This window comes from Glycine max, chromosome 8 (assembly GCF_000004515.6).
Source record: "Glycine max cultivar Williams 82 chromosome 8, Glycine_max_v4.0, whole genome shotgun sequence".
NCBI classification, from domain to species: Eukaryota; Viridiplantae; Streptophyta; class Magnoliopsida; order Fabales; family Fabaceae; genus Glycine; species Glycine max.
The window spans coordinates 5,619,154-5,636,880 of record NC_038244.2 but is presented as its reverse complement, the minus strand read 5'-3'; the positions used below and the strand labels follow the sequence as shown (position 1 = coordinate 5,636,880).

The 17,727-nt window shown below is 32.9% G+C and overlaps 2 protein-coding genes across 3 annotated transcripts; one reads left to right on the top strand and one right to left on the bottom strand.

Moving 5' to 3' along the window:
- Positions 1-1,362: 1,362 nt before the first annotated feature.
- LOC100781612 (endoplasmic reticulum-Golgi intermediate compartment protein 3-like) lies at positions 1,363-10,735 on the bottom strand. The gene is made up of 13 exons (NM_001255116.3): positions 10,419-10,735; positions 9,256-9,329; positions 8,707-8,790; positions 8,444-8,524; positions 6,978-7,058; positions 5,572-5,664; positions 5,098-5,277; positions 4,895-4,962; positions 3,720-3,771; positions 3,097-3,150; positions 2,903-2,989; positions 2,359-2,425; positions 1,363-1,883 (listed from the first exon to the last, which is right to left on the bottom strand). Exons 1-13 carry the CDS (start codon positions 10,558-10,560, stop codon positions 1,792-1,794), a joined length of 1,155 nt encoding a protein of 384 aa, NP_001242045.2. The 5' UTR covers positions 10,561-10,735; the 3' UTR covers positions 1,363-1,791.
- A 3,150-nt stretch (positions 10,736-13,885) lies between these two features.
- On the top strand, positions 13,886-17,691 carry LOC100780521 (uncharacterized). Of its 2 annotated transcripts, none has more exons than XM_003530989.5 (4): positions 13,886-14,310; positions 14,397-14,523; positions 16,781-16,949; positions 17,350-17,691. In XM_003530989.5, the coding sequence occupies exons 1-4, from the start codon at positions 14,083-14,085 to the stop codon at positions 17,570-17,572; spliced, it is 747 nt and encodes a 248-aa protein (XP_003531037.1). In that variant the 5' UTR covers positions 13,886-14,082; the 3' UTR covers positions 17,573-17,691. The 2 variants fall into 2 exon arrangements, with proteins under 2 accessions (XP_003531037.1, XP_006584987.1); XM_006584924.4 differs by having other exon boundaries at positions 13,895-14,310; positions 16,787-16,949.
- The last annotated feature ends 36 nt before the right edge of the window (positions 17,692-17,727 follow it).

The window sequence follows — 17,727 nt, the reverse complement described above, 5'->3', positions numbered from 1 at the left end:
TTCATCTTTTTCCTTTGAATCAATCATTTGAACTCGGCAGGTCTTTCTATATTACACGCACTCAATTAGATTTAAATTAAAAAAGGGAGACAAACTGAATCAAATTATTTTGATTGATTAAATTGTCTTCTTTTAAAAATAAAAAATCATTTTTTCTCTTAAACTAGATTAAACCAATTCCCTAGAGTACCCTAATTTGGAGAATATTAACAAAGTTTGTAGAGCATGAAAGAGAGGCTTTAATTATCTATATTTAATACCATAATTGCTTAGCTATATTTTGTTTGGTTAAGTTTTTTACTGTTGTATTCCTTAAAAAAAAAACTTTGTATAATTGATTATCAATTCAAAATCACCATTGCTACCTAACACTATTAACAGGAAAACTTCTAGTTCGAACTGACGAATTAATGTGGTAGTACTTTATTGGATAAATCCTAAGTTAAAAGAATTAAAAAAATTATGTGGTAGTACTTTAAAATCTTAAGTTAGAAGATAGAAAAAATCAAAAAATTTAACATGGATAATGCAAAATCATTTTGTATAGTTTTTGCAAAAAAAAAAAAAAAGAAAATTATCAATTTCTGCTAATATTTTTTTTACATGTGAAAATTGAAGGCAAGTTTACAACAATTTATATATACTTGAACATTGATGTATAAATTTGATTACATTTTAAATCACTTTACTTTGACCAGCGCAAATTCTTCTACCCAAAACGCTCAAGTTATTATTTCTATTCAAATATTTAGGAACTTACAATGAATTCAAAGTATGGGATAATTTTAAGTATTTAGAGGCCAAAGTTTTAATAAAGTCTGATATTAAAAAAATAAAAAACTCCAGAATATAAAGTTAAGATTTGAATAGATGGTATAGAGGTCAAAATATAAACCTATTAAAGAAGGAAAATTGAGTTTCCTTTTTATTTGAAGTAAAATATGATGTTTTAATTGGTAAATTTAGATCTGAAGAATTAAAACTTGAATAGATGGTTTAGAGGTCAAAATATAAATCTATTAAGGAAGGAAAATTGAGTTTCCTTTTTATTTGAAGTAAAATATGATGTCTTAATTGGTAAATTTAGATCTGAAGAATTAAAACAACTTATTCAATTTAATTTGTAAATATTTTAAATAATAAATTAGAATGGAGGTTTAAGATAAATATAAAAAGAAATAGATGGATGGGATTTGTCTATTTTTTATATAAAAAATAGAGGAACTTGAATCAGCACAAAACAAAATTAACGTAACAAAATCATGCATAATCCAAACTAAATGGACCATAAGCACAGTGGGTTAAACGAAAAATACTGAAACATTTTTCATCATATCAAACGAATTTGCTGCCCTTAATTGTGAACATTAACTAAATTGATAGGAAATGCGACAAAAGATTCAAATTCTTCAACTTCAATGAAAATATTGGCTAGATTACAGCACGGAACAGCAACACAAGAACCGTATGTTACGCATAATCAATCATGTCATGTATTATGCAGCAAAAATACCTAAAAAGTTCCCAACAACTCTTTGTATTCCTCATCTTCATCCGTATATTAAAAAGCCACCAAAGTAGCAACTGAATTGAAATTGCTATAAATGAAAGGAAAAATCATGATCCAAAAAATACACTTCATGCATCAACTGAACCTACTGCTCTGCTTACCCTTGGCATTATGTGCATATGCTACCATATTATAAACGATACTCAATGCACCAGCCAACCAAATACGTCAAAAGCAGACTCAATTAGGAAATTAGAGCACTCATGCTGAATTTGACCACATCATGTAAATTTTCCAAGCTCCATCTTCCTCTTGATTGTTCTCTGACCATAATATATCGATGAATCTATTATTCCCGCAACAGTAAATACACCTACAGAAAAAGATTGAAATTCAATTTCAATCAGTAGTGTGAAGCAAAACTTAGAGCTTAATTTTGATAGACTGTGCATTGTAAAGATTTTAATACTATCAATCAATTAGAGATCACTTTAGATATAACTTTTTAAGTAATTATTACAAAAGTACGTAATTTTCAATTATATGACAATCTATGATTGAATGATAGTGTAAAAAATCTTTATACTCGTACATTTCAGTTAAATTCTTTCATTTAACTCTGCACAGGACTATCCATATAATAAAGATTTCAACAGGTTTATGTTGGTTGTCAACTACTGTCCAGCACATCCCATTCCCACCTCTTTTATCTGAGTCGGGGCCAACGATGTATAGATTTGCAACAAAGCATGACATCAGAACTATATTCATGTAGTTATTTGATAAGAAATTAATTTATCACCCTTATCTTTTCCAGGCTGGAGTGGATAGAGAGAACAAGGAATTACCTCCAATAATTGCACAAATATTGGTCAGGAAATGTAAAAATGGAGTATGTTCCTCTTTAAAGTTGACCTGCAACATAAAACATATCAATTTACTTGAGATCCAATCATAAAATGCACTTTTTCTATAACTTGCACGACAATATGCATCAACAGAACTATGATGTTAGGTCCTTATATCAACCGCATAATAAATAGAGAGAAGAGCATCAAAAGTGCAAAACAGAGCCCAAGAAATTCACAGGATGGAAGAAAACATCTGAAACGCAAGTTCATGAGGGGGAAAATAAAATTCGGGATGCAGAAAATTAACCATTCATATACAGTGCAAAAATGTTCAGCACTCAACCCCAATTCCCCAAATGTGCCCCATTCACTATATGAGGAAATGTTTAAAAGGTTATCTTAATAGGAAAGACCAAGACTATTATGCATGCCCGGCTGTATCAAACTAAAGTGGGAAAACACAAACTTTGAGTGCAGTTAAGGGAAGAAGAAAAAACATCAACATTTTATGCAATATGCTAGTAAAATTAGGCAATTTTACCTTGATTGGAGATATGTCATAAAAGAAGAAAACTCCAGGAACTGCAACACCCAGCTCTGAACTCTTGAAATGCTCCGTCACAGAATACTGTGCAATAACTTGTATTATGCCACGGAAGCATTATCCCACAAAACATGGAATGAAGGTATAAAACAAAACATGAAATGACAGTATGTTCATGATATTAACAATACCTGATTTGAATGGATAACACGACCTCTAATGTCTGTGTATATTGTAGGGACCACCTGCAATGTGTACACAAGCCCAAACAAGTGTCAACCTGGTGCATAATTGCATGCACAATATTCAAACAGTAGGAAAGCCTAAAAACAACATTGGATGCATATTTTGAAGCAAATTCAAGATGTTTTTGCAGGTTCTCTCAGATGGCTTTGGAAGGACAAATACTATAATAGACTAGAGTTTGTAGAAATGAATGCAGTATACTAACCATAAGAAAAGAGAAAAAAATGCAATATGATGTTATAAGAAGTGCACCTACAAGAGATAAAAGAGTAATAACATAATAGAAATCCATAATAGCATTAACACATCAGAATTGAATGCAGTATATTCAACCCCCCCTCCCAATCCCCCCAAAAAAGTAAAGAAAAGACATGAATGCTGGATGCAGTATCATCATGAAAATTCAATATGTTTATGTTTCCATCAAAGTAATAGTACAACCAAAATAGTGAGATAAAAATTAAATATATTGGATTTACCATCATTATCAAGCAATTAGTTAATAAACTTAACATGCAAACAAAATCTTTAATTAGGAATATATTCCCTGATAGTACCAACTACCAACCTTTATGAAATACTGGTACATGCCATGAGTAGGTCCTTGCACCCACCTTACCCTGCAAGGAGAAGAAAATGAAGAGACTTTAAATGGTTGAGTGTGGAAAAATTTAGTCACAGCATTTTTTTTAAAGGCTATTCTTAGAATTTCAACTTGGACCCAACTCAACCACACAAAACCAGTTTGTAAAGTGAGCATTGCCCAAGCATTATAAGCTCTCTTAAAGTCATATCTCTACTCAATGTTGGACTAAACACCACCCTTGAGGATGCAATTAAGGCAGCCCCTGAAGAAGCCAACTAAGGCAAGCAAGGGTTGACCGCAATTAAGACGACTTTCCAACAGCTATCATTCATTGAATATATAATACATGACAAAATAACTTTGCACTCGTGGCTAAATCACATGAACGAGAGTAAAGAGAAAGTGGAAAATAAATAAACAATTTACAGCTTCTGCAAAATTTCATTGCAGCAATAAAATGAAAATTGAAAAGTATGTTAAAAAAGTGTACTTTAAAGAGATATAAAACCAATCTTATGCCTTTACCTAACAGCTTAAATTTTAGGTAGAGTTGCTCCTTAAAATGTATTACATGTGTGTGTGTGCATAATAGATTTGAAAGTGTAGCTATAAGCTAATGGATGTTTTGCACTCAAGTCTTTCTTTCAACCCTATATATTGAGAGAATGGGAAGAACACATTCATTTGCTGTAGCTGAGTTAAAGGTTCATCTTCGTATCCAGACATTTGCATGCTTCCTTGTTCTCAACAAATAGGGTTGAATAAGGGTAACAAATGGAAATTGGCTGTACTTTATCCATGAAGTTACGGCTTATTCATCAAATCTGTTACAATCTGTTTGGTTATGATTTCTGAAGCTCTCCAATGACCATTTGGGAGAATGAGAAAATATTTGCTTTTCATTTTAGTGCTTTGCAATGGAAGGAAACATGCAAAACACTAAAATAATTTAAACCTTACAAGTTATAGTGTTTTTACTTATATAATGGAAATTTGATTTAAGTTTTATTTTATGATAGAGGGGAAAGTAATTTACTTTAGAATTTCAATCAATGGAATTAGATTCAAATTTAAAAATCCCAGTATATGAAAACATCTATGTGGCATGCCATCCTTGTCACCAGAAAATAAAGGCATCTGCTGGAGAAGAAAATTACCCATCAAGAGGATTTACCAATCCAGGGAAATGGTGACCAAAACTTAATTTGTTGATCCGATGGCTAATCTGCATCATACACCATATGTTTTAAAATCAATCATGAGATTACAAGCAAAAGGGAAGCATCGAAAATTTATCAAAGTTTTCAGAATATGATACACAATTCAGGCAATGAATAATAAAAAACCAGTTCTGTCTTACATTATAATGATTATCCTGTAAAGCAAGCACATCAGCCAGAAATATAGCAGACTGAAGAAAGCTTTTCCCAGTTGCAAAATGAAAATTTCCTGCTACTTTATTAACTTCAAGAGATCCTTGAAGATTGCATCCTTCACCTTCTTCATCCTTTACCCTTTGCACATAACCCTCTCTTTGACACTAAAAGCAAAACCAAAGTGTCAGAATGCAATATACCTCCTACAAAATTCCCACTACAAATTCAACATCAGGGCAAAGTACACAAATCCAATATAATTAACACACATGTCAGACTTCATTCAGCCAAAAGCTCAAAGGTACGGTGGAGCCTTCTCAAGTTCTTATAAATTATAATAAATATGCTTCAACAACAACATAAACAAAATGTGTACAGCTACAGCCTCATAATTGTGGCATTTGAATCCACAGAAAGTTTCAGTGTTTATTGTGCAATACAAAGAGTATGAAGTCAACCTGATCAATCAAATCCATATTTGTCATTGCCCAGCCTTTTTTCCTATATGCTTCACGCACTTCTTCGCAAGAATTACAACAGTGTTCATCTGACTGCATGAGAACGAGTGAGAGAAAAAGCATAGACGTATAAGAAATTAAGAAACGATTGGAGAGTATAAGTTGCACTGACATGAAAGTGTACAAATACACAGTAAAATATACAATTTAGCCAGCATATTGGACTACTCAAATGAAAGCATTGATGATAATAATTAAATTTAACTTCAGCATAATAATAGCTACTAATAAACTTCAGTCACGATTCTGGGATCATTCAAGAAAAACTGCTGTTGCGTTAGTCAAGCCACAAAAATATTATCCAGCATCCCAACCATGTAAATCAGTGCTATTAGAATTTATTATTGTTATTAACATTGTTACTGAAAAATAACAGTGAAGATAATTTTGGTGTTTAAGAATAAGCACACAGAAATAGTATATCTTTCTACTTTTTCAACTTAACAAACATGGGAACATTGATGTGATTAGACATATGAGGCATAGAACAGAAATAGAATACACCAAGGCAAAACTGTCACTGATGGGTAAAGTACGGAACAGAAAACACAGTTAATATACAAAGATGAAGATCTCAGAACATGTTTTCCAAGCAATTTTCACAAGAACAGCCAAACAGTGTTCAATAGCAATATCCTTTCCCGCAAGTATCCAGTATCCATCCTTTGTCTTTGGTTCATAATTAACCCTCACAAATGTCTAGTTGTTTTACATCCAGTGTAGTTAAAGGTGGCACAAAGTGTGCCTCAATGGCACTTTTACATCAAAGCAGAGGCAATCCGGGTGAGCATCTTACTTACAATGCTCCATGAGAGCCCTTGGGTTTTCGTATAAAGAACAGTGGCATACCGGTCAATCACCTCTTTAAACGAATTGAGTTGTGCATAATAGAGTAAAACAAAAGACACATGCACTGATTTACGTTTCACGTCCATAATAGAGAGAAACAATTTTTTTAAGCAAGACAGTTAAATATTTGTGGTTTTTTAGCATCTTTCTTTAATGAGGCTTGGTCCTTTTGGACTCTCTTGCCACAAGGCATTAAAAACTCAGAGCCTTAAGGGCAATCTTCACCTTTGATTACCCTGTTTAGATCTCAAAAGTTGTTCTCATAGTTAAATCTCACCAAATTCTGTCACCACTACCCTTGATACTTAATTTCTCCTACTTATTTTTTAAAGCCTTAAATTCTTCAGACCAATTTTATTTAAAAAAAAGATATATCTATAAAGCATCAAAGCCTTAAAGTTTTGTCAGTCCACATTGACACCTAACACATGTTATGGTAGTTACAAAATCATAAGAAAACTAGAGCAAATTTAAGTGTAGTAAATGGTCGAAGGTACCTCTTCTGCACCAAAACATGAACCACAATACTTTTCATCATGTCCAAGTCTGCCACCATGTTTCTGTAAGGGTCTCTCAATCTGCATTAAGAAAGATATACAGGAAATGAAAAAGTCAATTCATTATAAATGAATATTGACCTTATCTTTCAAATGACAACATAAAAAATTAGTAGAAACATGACGAAGAATAGAAAAATGGATTTCAACTCCTTTTAAAGAAACAAGGGGTCTGAGACAACTAGCCTTATTATAACTAAAGTCTACCCATCAGATTCATAGGTATCGACAACAGTTGCCTTCAAATTATGGCAATCATTATTGGTAATGAAGGGACCAAGATCCAAAAACAAATTCTCATCAAGGCAAACGCATCAGGTGATCAAATGCCTTATGCAGTCTTTGCAAATGTAGACAACTCAATATTGTGTATAATCTTTTAAGTACCACAAATCAAATAAAAGAACTAAAACTAGACTAGAGAACCTTATATTTCCTTTAACCATCAAGAAGCAAGAACAACATTATTGACTTGGGAGAACAAATATGATGCTGGAAAAGCAATCTACAAGAAACATGATCATAGAGATTCAGCAATACAATGCCAAATCCAAGCAATAAGAGTCTTTTTTCAAAAACTTTGAGCAATGAACCAGTTACAACCATCCAACCTAAAGGTTCTTTTTGGGAGCAGAAGTCCAAGATCCTCACAGAAAAGTCTGTAAGAGCTTCATTGATATGCAACAATTATGCTATCATCCATATTTTCATTCCTGTCTTAAGTAAGAAAGCTTATAGTTATGCTAAAATTCTTTCACATTAAATATCTGAACATTACAAAGCTGATAGCTAACACGAAGTATCTAACTGGCCAAAACCTCTATTCTAATATCTTCCATTTCATGTTTCACCAACTACTAGTCATCCCTATAGATATAAGAAACACAAACATAAGACCTTTCATTCCCAAGAAGCTCAGTGCAACATTTACTAGTCTTCCTATACATCTTTTAGCTGGACTATCTTTCCATTTGATTAACTTTTCTCACATTACCAAACCACAACCACCTTTAGTGAGTTTTAGTCATCGCCTCAATGGGTGCTACTCCAACTTTCTCCCCCAATACATTTGTTCCTCCTTTCTTGTATATCCACTAATTTACCTCAACATTCTGATCTGATCTACACTTTTCTTTTAAGCTCCTGCTAACACTTTACTACCTAATATTCACTACTACTACAGTGAATTATAAATTGGTACATTAGAAGAACTCCTCAGTGAGAAGCTGCACTCTTTTGAACATAGATATTCAGTTGAAAACATACAAGACATAAGATGCAACCTTTAAAAGTAAATAGTAAATATTCTAAAGGCAATTTAACAACAAAATAGATAAAACTCTATAGTAAACACAACGCAAGCAACTGTAATGCAGTAAAAAAAGTGCCTGAGTATTTCAGCTAACCTTTGGTGCACCAATTCCATCCTTCCTCTCTTCTATCACATTACCATTAGCATCAATTCTTTTCTTCACTATATTATGTCGCTGCAAATAAAAACAGTGTAGTGTAAATAATAATTAATACTTAACAAGAACGCTATGAACATGAGACTTGGGGAATGATAGATAATAAGAAAGAAAGCAGTGAATAATGAAGTATAAATATGCAGTTAGAATTACAGGAACTGAAAATTAATTGATAAAAAGCTAATTTAAGCAGAACATACTATGTCAAGATGCTGCTCGCCACTGATATCCATTGCATCTAAACTGAGTATTGAACATCGAACAGCAGGAAAAGTGACATCAAACTGCATTTCCAAGGGCAGAAAAGAATCAAAATTTTACTCTGAAAATGTACAGTTTATATTAAGGCTAACGCTGGCAAACCTACAGGATATATGAAGGAACACGGCCAATCAAACCCTTGCATAATCATTTGAATTTTTTTATAAAAAAAAATGGAATAATGGTTTTTATACAAATTTTACCAACAACAAATCACCAAACTAGTTTAATGGTCATGCACTGAGGGTTAATATGACTTTTAAAGTAATTATCATAAAAGTCAACAATATGATCATACAGGGTGGGCTATGATTAGATGATGGTGTAAAAATTTTAACACTGTCAGTGTACAACCTTTTTTCTCTAAATTAAATCACAAAATAATATTGTACAATCCATGAATCATAACATGGTCCATAGATTGGACATGGAATATGAAGAGCTAAATAAAACTATAAAAGTTACACTGCAAATATAACAATAATTACATTGATGTGCAAGGTATCTCCCCTTGAAGTATCCACCAAAAGCTTACTCTCCGTAACTGTATAGAGGTATAAACCTGCAATCAAAGGTAACAGATAATATGCTGAGCAAAAAAAAAAAGGTAACAGATAATATTATTGAAGTTTAATGGGAAAGGCAGTAGTCAAAGCAAGGTAATGATTCAGACAAAAGACTGTCTCAGCTAACTATGTTTTATTGAAGATAAATCCCACGCTTTTTTTAAAGACTGGGTATATACGTTTTATCCCTAAAACTAGCAGCAATTAAATCTCCACAACCAGAGCAATGACCACATCATATGATTATTGCAGAAAAATATGCTTAAGGGGATAAAAGTGTAGCACTAGAATTAGAGCTTCACTGATTGAGTATGGTCCTAAGAGGATAAACTTCTCCATAAGCACTTATAGCAAAAGAAAAATAAGAATGTCAAATGAATTGAGCTCCTCGCATAAGCTAAAATCAACCAATGCACTTAGCTTTTATAGAAGCTCTTTTCATTTAACTTCTCCAAAAGCTAAGGTGCATAAGTTGATTTCAGCTTATGGAGAAATTAAATGCATTCTACCTTCTGATTTTCTAGTCCTACAAGGGCTTATGGAGAAGTTTGTCCAAACAGAGTCATTACTCAAGTCATATTATCAGAAAAAAAAATTCTGTCAGATGAATCAATGCACCCAACAGAAAGTCCAAACAAACCCATCTTAATGGATATCCCTAACATGCCATCAATTCATTACATGATTGAAACAATGGATCTAAGCCCTCATTGCCTTGGAACTCTCAAGTCTCAACCATCAACTTATTATAAACATGATAATGCCTGGAAGAGAAAAGAGGGTGAAAAGACTCTCATTCCACCCCCCCCCCCCCCCCCCCCCAAAAAAAAAAAACATTCATTTCTCAAGTTCCCTCACAACTCGATAAAAAGATATTTCAAATTCAGCTCAATGCAACAAAATTGTCAAGCACAGGATACATAGATTATTGACACAATCTTCTCAAGACCTCAAAATTAAAAATCCACGAAATTCAAATCCCCCCTTTTAAATTTCCCACCTTTCCCAACCAAGCAACAAAAAAAAAGTTCCAACAACATTCAACAAAAAAATGAAAAGGAAAAAGAAGAAGATGGGGGCCATACTTAGCTCGGAGAAGAAGAGAAACAGCATGACAGCGGCGGAAACGACGGTGACGACGCCGCCGGCGAGCGTGCGGTTGTAAAAATCTTCATTGACTTTTGGGTAAGCGTCCAAATTGCGGAGCTTGTTGAAGACTTTATCCATCACGGGCGGTCGCCGAAGCCTTTTGGGGAAATATTAAAGCGGTAACGGCGCTCCGTCGTGGACGGTGGCCGGAGAATGACGCGTGGGGAAGGAATGGGTTGGTTGAAGAATTGAGAAAAGACCCAAACAAACACGGGATCATATGAATGACCCCTTCCTTCTTCAAGGTCAATTCAGTCCAACATGCCGTCTATAGCACCTTTTTCATTTTGTTTTTCTAAAATAATTTTCGATTGATTGGTAATTTTGAACATTTTAATTTTGGAAATGAATTCTCGAAATTAAATTTAAGGGATTATACGGATCAAAAAAAAAGTATCACATCTGAAAGTGGATAAAAAAGACTTGTTGAATTGTTGATTACGTTCAATAACTGTAAATAGCATATTAACTAATTTGTCTGGTTTCTAAAAATAGGTTGTTTGCTTGATTGGTGAAAAACGAATATTTAGAAATCTATTGGTTTAAAGGTGGAAATTTCTCCAAAAATGCAATGGTTTGATTGTTTCATAGAATCATTTTTAGGGGTAGGTAAACGGGTCCAGATCCATGGATTGATCCGCGAGGTCTACCGTCCGCGCAAGTTATGGATCAATTTTTTTAAACGGTCTATTATTATGTCATATTTTTGGGCCCGCGTCGCTTAACCCGCATACTATGCAGGTTTGGCCTCTGGGTCCGCAAGCTGCCCGTAGTCCGTATTAAGTTTAATTTGTATGATCCTCAATCAGTTTGATTTTTTCTTTTTCACTCTAAACTTTTCTTTTAATTTAACCGATAAATAAATATATTAGATAAGATAAAGATATAAAGATAAAAATAAAAGATGATAAAGATAAAAAAAATAAGATAACAGAAAGAAAAGATTAAGATAAAGAAGATAAGTGATAACTTGCTAAAAATCTTCCTTTTTATATTTTCTTGATCTTTTTCTCTTTTAATTAATTATTTTCATATCTCAAAGTCATAAATAATAAAAGTATCAATTTTTATCATTTAAGTAAAAAATAATTGTTAAACAAATATTTTTAAAGATATTTCAATATATTTTTATTATAAAAAATAGCTCATATCTAGTCGTTATCATTATAGCATACTAAAAATATTTTTTCTCCTCGCGTGTGCTAAAAAATATCAAACTAGGCTTATTATTGACAACGTACAAACCTTGATGTATACTAAAAATTGGTTACTAGGATTTGATATACAAGGTAAATAATATGTAATAATTATTGTCTTTTAATCACTTAACTTGACTTTATTCTAATATTTATTATTATTTCGAGTTTTAGGAAGAGAAGATGAAGATATGGAGACAGAGAAGACTCAAGCTACTTCAAGTATGGAATCATTTGTTGTTGAAAATGTTTAAATTTCATATTTTAGATTTATTGCTTGAATTTTCTTTTGTTACGACATTATTTATTTTATTGATGTAATTGACTAATTATTGAAATTTTATTTACATTTATATTGAACTTAATTTGATTATATTATATTTTTATTAAAATTGAAATTCTTTTAAAATTAGGTTCACAATTAGGTTTACGGATCAACCCGTTTGATTCGTGGGGTCCGCGGGGTGAAGTGGACCAATTTATTTGGTCCGTGTAAGAAGCGGGGCGGACTGACCCGGTCCGCTACCAATGCGGACTTATGCGAGTGGACCTTACACAGGACGGGCCGCCCCGCTTACCCACCCATATTCATCTTACATCGTTGAAAATATGAAAGTAAAAATATTTATTCTTATATTTATTAGAAGATTATTATAAAATATTTAAAGGTATTTTTCATTTCTCAAGAAAATTATATTTTATATTCACCTGATTTTTATTCTAGTGTTAATGGTGAAAAAGTAACATTTGCATTGAAATATGACAAATTATTTTTTAATTTCATCATAAGTTTCATTTTTATTTTTATTTTTCAATTATTATCATAAAACTTAAAAAAATATTTTAAGGAACGTTTTAAATTAACCAAACACATTTTTATATATGAGAAAAAAAATAACATTTTTAATTATAATATTTCTGAAGATGTAATTCTTGGGAATGAAAAATAATTCGATAAAACAAATACTCTCAAAATTATTTTTTCTTTATGTATACACAATGATTAGATTAAATATTATTTTTAAATTAATTATTGTGAAATTCAATGAACTGATACAAATGATAATTTCTTTGCCCATCTAATTGTTAGTAGTTAAGATCTAGAACAATTTTTCACTTCCCCATGGGTGTGCCATGTGTGCTCATGCCCCCATATGCTATTTTCTTTTTTGATGGACGATCCTCTTCAAGAAAAAATCCTCTAGTGCTAAGAGCTAATTAAGTAACTGAAACCCAGTAAAATTATATTATATGTGGTTTCGAACTGTAGAGTAATCCTCTAAGTGGACAATGTAGGTTGTTCTAACATGTTATTGACGTTTTGTTTAATATATTCCTATTAGGTTATCTTTCATTCTACAATTTTTAGACAAATAAATTAAATAAATTGAAGACCCCCTAATGTGTAGAGCAACTAATGCACGAGTTGTTTTCGTTTAATCAAAGATATCGAGAATTAGAGTTTAACGCCTACTTTTGAATTTTTTTTTTAATAATTAGCCACCTTATTAGACTTGTTGAGCTTGTTATAACCAAAAATTGTATTTCCATGCAATGTTTTTATTCTTTTCTTTCACACCGGAGGAATCGACAAAAACACGAATCCACCATTCACACTTTTCATAAGCTTGATTTTTAGAACCAATTATTATGGTTAAAAATTCTTTTGCAAACCAACATGTGTCAATTATTCATGTGCGTACCTAAAAAAAATTAAAAACACTAAATACATTACAATATCTAAGGCAGAAACAAACCTAATAAACTAATGTTGTATTGCAGCAAATTTAATCATCCATTTCTTTTATCCTAGGTAAGCCATTATTTTTTCCAAAAGAATACGTGATTTTTGACAGTTATTCACAATATTTGTTAAGAAAATGTTTCTTAAAATTATTATGCAAGTGTCTAATAAGATAAAATCATTGTGACAGGTTTGATAAAATGTCATCAATTATATACATTAAACCTTTGTAACTAAAGTTTAATGCGCATGTATTAATAAATTTTGGTGTTAATAGTGATGTGAGAAAATTCAATCATAAATTATAATTTAAATTATATTTTAAAATAATTATTTATTATCTACAAAACTTTTTATACTGACCAATAATCATTTTCCTCTTATAATTATTATGACTAAAATATAATATTTCACAGAAGAAACAAGTGAAAGTTTTGAAAGATATTCAAGCTTAACCCAGCAAAATGAAAAAACACTAGAAAAAAAAAAAAAAATTTGTCCCTGCAATGTTACTAGAAAATAAATAAATCAACGAGTGCCAAATCCGAGACAGTCACATAGCCATGTCCATGGTTGATGTATTGAATTGGGTGAGAACTGAGACTGTAGTGTTACAGCAATAGAGGAGTAGGGTTCGTTCGTTCATTCGAGTCAAACACAATGAGCTTGTCTCTTATTCAAGGCTATTCTTCCGCAGAAGAGGAACAAGACGAAGACCAACCCCAACCCCACAATTCCGACCTCGAAGATTCCGACGACGACGACGCCGCCGCTGGCACCATCACCGCCGCAAACCACCCTTCTCTTGGCGACAGATCCATCTTCGACCACGTTCCGAATCCTCCTTCCGCCTCGGGTCTTCCTTCTGCATTCGATGCTTTCTCCGAAGTAACTAACTTCCATCTCATCCACCCCTCTTGAATTGCTGAATTTGCCCCTTCGTTATTGAATCTTCTGTTGTTGCCCTAACGAAGATTGCAGGACCGCCCCAATTTCTGAACAATAGTGTGGAAGAGTACAAACCTTCAAGAGACGCTGATGAGCAACAAGGGAAGCATGCCAATAGGAGGCGCCGCAAGAACAAGAAGGATTTACCCACAGGTTATATTCATTGCACCATTTTTTTTTTTACTTGGGAATTTTATTTTATTTTGTTTGGTTAATGAGGATTAGGGGAAATTAAGAGCTTAGAAGTAGAATCCCTGTCCTTTTTTATTAAAAAATTATTAATTTCTCTAATATTGAAAAGATTTAAAGTGGAGAATTTAAAGTGGAAAATTATTAATCCCTGGCCTCTTGGTGTAAAAGGGTATGCTTGATTTGGAGGGTAGGTGTAGGTGTTATGTAAGCAAAGCAAGAATTCACTTTGAAGTCTCAAATTTTTTTTTATCAACGTTACATACATTCTGCTATTCATGGGACGCTGGCACTTGGCATTGATTTTTGGGAAGCTTTTCCTTGCATACTTAGAGTTAGATCTGTTATAGTGTACAACTAGAAAGAGTATTCAGTGAATTTGGTGTGGCTATTGACACTTGAATTGCAAATATTTTTCTGGTTTGTCGAGTTGTTACTTGATATTTTGTTAATTCACTCACTTGTATAAGTTCAGCTGTTGAGCCTAATTTTCGGTTGGATTGAAATAAGGATGCATGTGGAGATACAAGGCTGACTCGGTAGTGAAAGGAGAAGGGAGGGGAATAAAGGTTGTGGGTTTAAATCCTCCTGCTAATAAAAACCAACAAACTAACAAGTAACAACTAACATCGTCGATAAAATAAAAATAAGGAGGCGTGTCCGTGCTATAACCCCGGGTTAATATGGTCATCTATGTGAATGGCAGATATAGTTTCCTGCTGTACAAATGTACAATTGCTTCTAAAGAAAATTGTTTATCGTGTGGATTTAACTTTGTTGACTGGCACATTAATTGATCACTTCAGAAGTCACACAACAACACCAGTCAGTTCCGTAAAAGATGTTGATTTTTAACATGGCATATTATTTGATTGGTGTCCTCTTGTGCAATTTTTGTCATGAATGGTACCGGGATTAAAATTAATAAAATCCTTTTTTATACTAAAAGTTTCTCTATGTTAGTCTTTGATTTATATAAGTTAGGTTTTAAGGTTAATGATCATCAGATTCAGAACATCAAACTTAAATGTTATATAAAATAGGGCTTCTATTGGGTGCCCATGGACACATATTGGAAAGCATTACATATACCCTATTAAAATGCTTCTAATTACTTAAAAATCAAACATTGAATGATTGTTGTGTTTTCGATATAATAGTTACTTCCTTTTTTAATAAAAACTTGTATTTTTCAACTTCTTGTCATGTGCTGACCCCCCTGTAAAAAATTGAGTGCCCATGGACACATATTGGAAGTAATGATCATCAGATTCAGAACATCAAACTTAAATGTCATATAAAATAGGGCTTCTATTGGGTGCCCATGGACACATATTGGAAAGCATTACATATACCCTATTAAAATTCTTCTAATTACTTAAAAATCAAGCATTGAATGATTGTTGTGTTTTCGATATAATAATTACTTCCTTTTTTTTAATAAAAACTTGTATTTTTCAACTTCTTATCATGTGCTGATCCCCCTGTAAAAAATTGATTGTTGAGCCTTCCATCATCAATTGAAAATTGAGACTTCTGATAATATAAAAAAAATTAAAACAAGTGCCAAGGATTTAGGTAGCTCGACTTTTTTGCTGTTTCTTTGTGGTTTTTTTTTTTAAGAATATACTTATACAGATCAGTGTTGTTAAATGGCAGCGCCGTGGCTGATATATCGGAATGGCGTGGCAGATTTTTGCCAACCACCATAGGCAATTTGTGAAGGGAGGCCTGCTATAGCGGTGCCATTGGCTGCAATTGCGTGTCTATAAGGCGGAATTTTTGGCCTTCCGCCATCTGCCACTGATAACATTGATATAGATCTTTTCCTAAATAAATCACCCTTTTACATGCACACACAAAAGATAGAAATGTTTCTGATTTTGGCTTTATTTTTTAAAAGAAAACTAAATAAATTAATTGCATGACTGCCTATCAAGTTTAAAAGGCTGTTTCCCTTTCAAAAGGCTTCTGGGTGTTGTTGCTTCAGTTGACATCTTAAATGCACTTTTACCAGGGAAAACAACTAATGGGCAGTTAAAATCATTTTTTCTTAGGGATTATTACAGTGCTGTGACATGTTAACTCAGCTGGTAATAAAGTGAAGAATCCTCATTTTTTTTTTTTTTTGCTTTTTGCGGGTTTAATCTTGTTCAATAAGTATAGATTTACATTCCCATACATTTTGAAAGACTATTCATTTATGATACATTTTATATAGGTGCAGTGGTAGAGGCAAAACCTCAACTGGTTGGGATTCATGAGCGAGTAAGAAGTGACATCAATGGTAGCCAACCACCAACATCAGCTGCCTTGGGCACATCAGAAGGAGGCAAGCGGGTGCCGACTGCAACAAATCCTAATGCTGAAGATGCTGCAGACCTTTTAAGGTATGCATTATTCCTTATTAAGTAGTGCTGTACGTAGGTCTGTACATAAAATAAAAGCTCCTTTGCGAGTTCACAGTAGGTGATGGAAATAATAACAGTTAATGCACTTAGGAAATGGTATGTTCATGTATCACTAAGTGTCTTGTGAGTTGCATTCGATTCATATTAGTCTAGTAAACAGTCTCCACTAAGTCTATCTAGGAGTCTATATATATGGATGATTTGCAGAACCTATGTAAGACATTTACTTGAATGGTAAAGCATTCTCATTTCCTAAATTCTCTCTAAAATATTCAGAGTTCTATCTTCCTCTAAATTCAACAGTTCTACTCTATCTCATATTCATGGATAGATTTTTCTTTTTGCTGCTGGTAGTCTAAGTACTTCACTTTCTCTGCAGAATGTGTTTGCAGTGTGGGATTCCCAAGACCTACTCCAATGCACGCGGAATGGTCTGCCCTGTATGTGGTGATCGCCCTCCAAAGGATGATACAAGCGCAGAATCCAAGAAGAAAGGATCAACTGTCAAAGATAAGGAAAAATCTAAAAGGATGAAGGGTCAATCATCCCATGCAACCTGGAAAAGTGAAACAGAGATGCATCTAAGGCAACAGTTTGATTAGCATTATGTGTTCTTGTATGTTACCAGTTACCTGGTAGAATGTGATGTGTTTAGGACTATGCTGTTAAATCAACAAATTAACTTCGTCGTTATCAATGCCAGCAGGTACAAGTTGCTACATATGGCTCTAAAATTATGGTATTATTAGTAGCTGAA

Bases quoted from the DNA above. Each gene is read 5' to 3' on its own strand.
- LOC100781612 (NM_001255116.3), bottom strand. From the start codon at position 10,560: ATGGATAAAGTCTTCAACAAGCTCCGCAATTTGGACGCTTACCCAAAA. The intron at 5,665-6,977 runs GTACCTTCGACC...GTTCTCATGCAG, and splicing joins CATGTTTTGGTGCAGAAGAG to TCAGATGAACACTGTTGTAA. The intron at 1,884-2,358 runs GTAATTCCTTGT...CTTTTTCTGTAG, and splicing joins TATTTGTGCAATTATTGGAG to GTGTATTTACTGTTGCGGGA.
- LOC100780521 (XM_003530989.5), top strand. From the start codon at position 14,083: ATGAGCTTGTCTCTTATTCAAGGCTATTCTTCCGCAGAAGAGGAACAA. The intron at 14,524-16,780 runs GTTATATTCATT...CATTTTATATAG, and splicing joins CAAGAAGGATTTACCCACAG to GTGCAGTGGTAGAGGCAAAA. The intron at 16,950-17,349 runs GTATGCATTATT...CTTTCTCTGCAG, and splicing joins GATGCTGCAGACCTTTTAAG to AATGTGTTTGCAGTGTGGGA.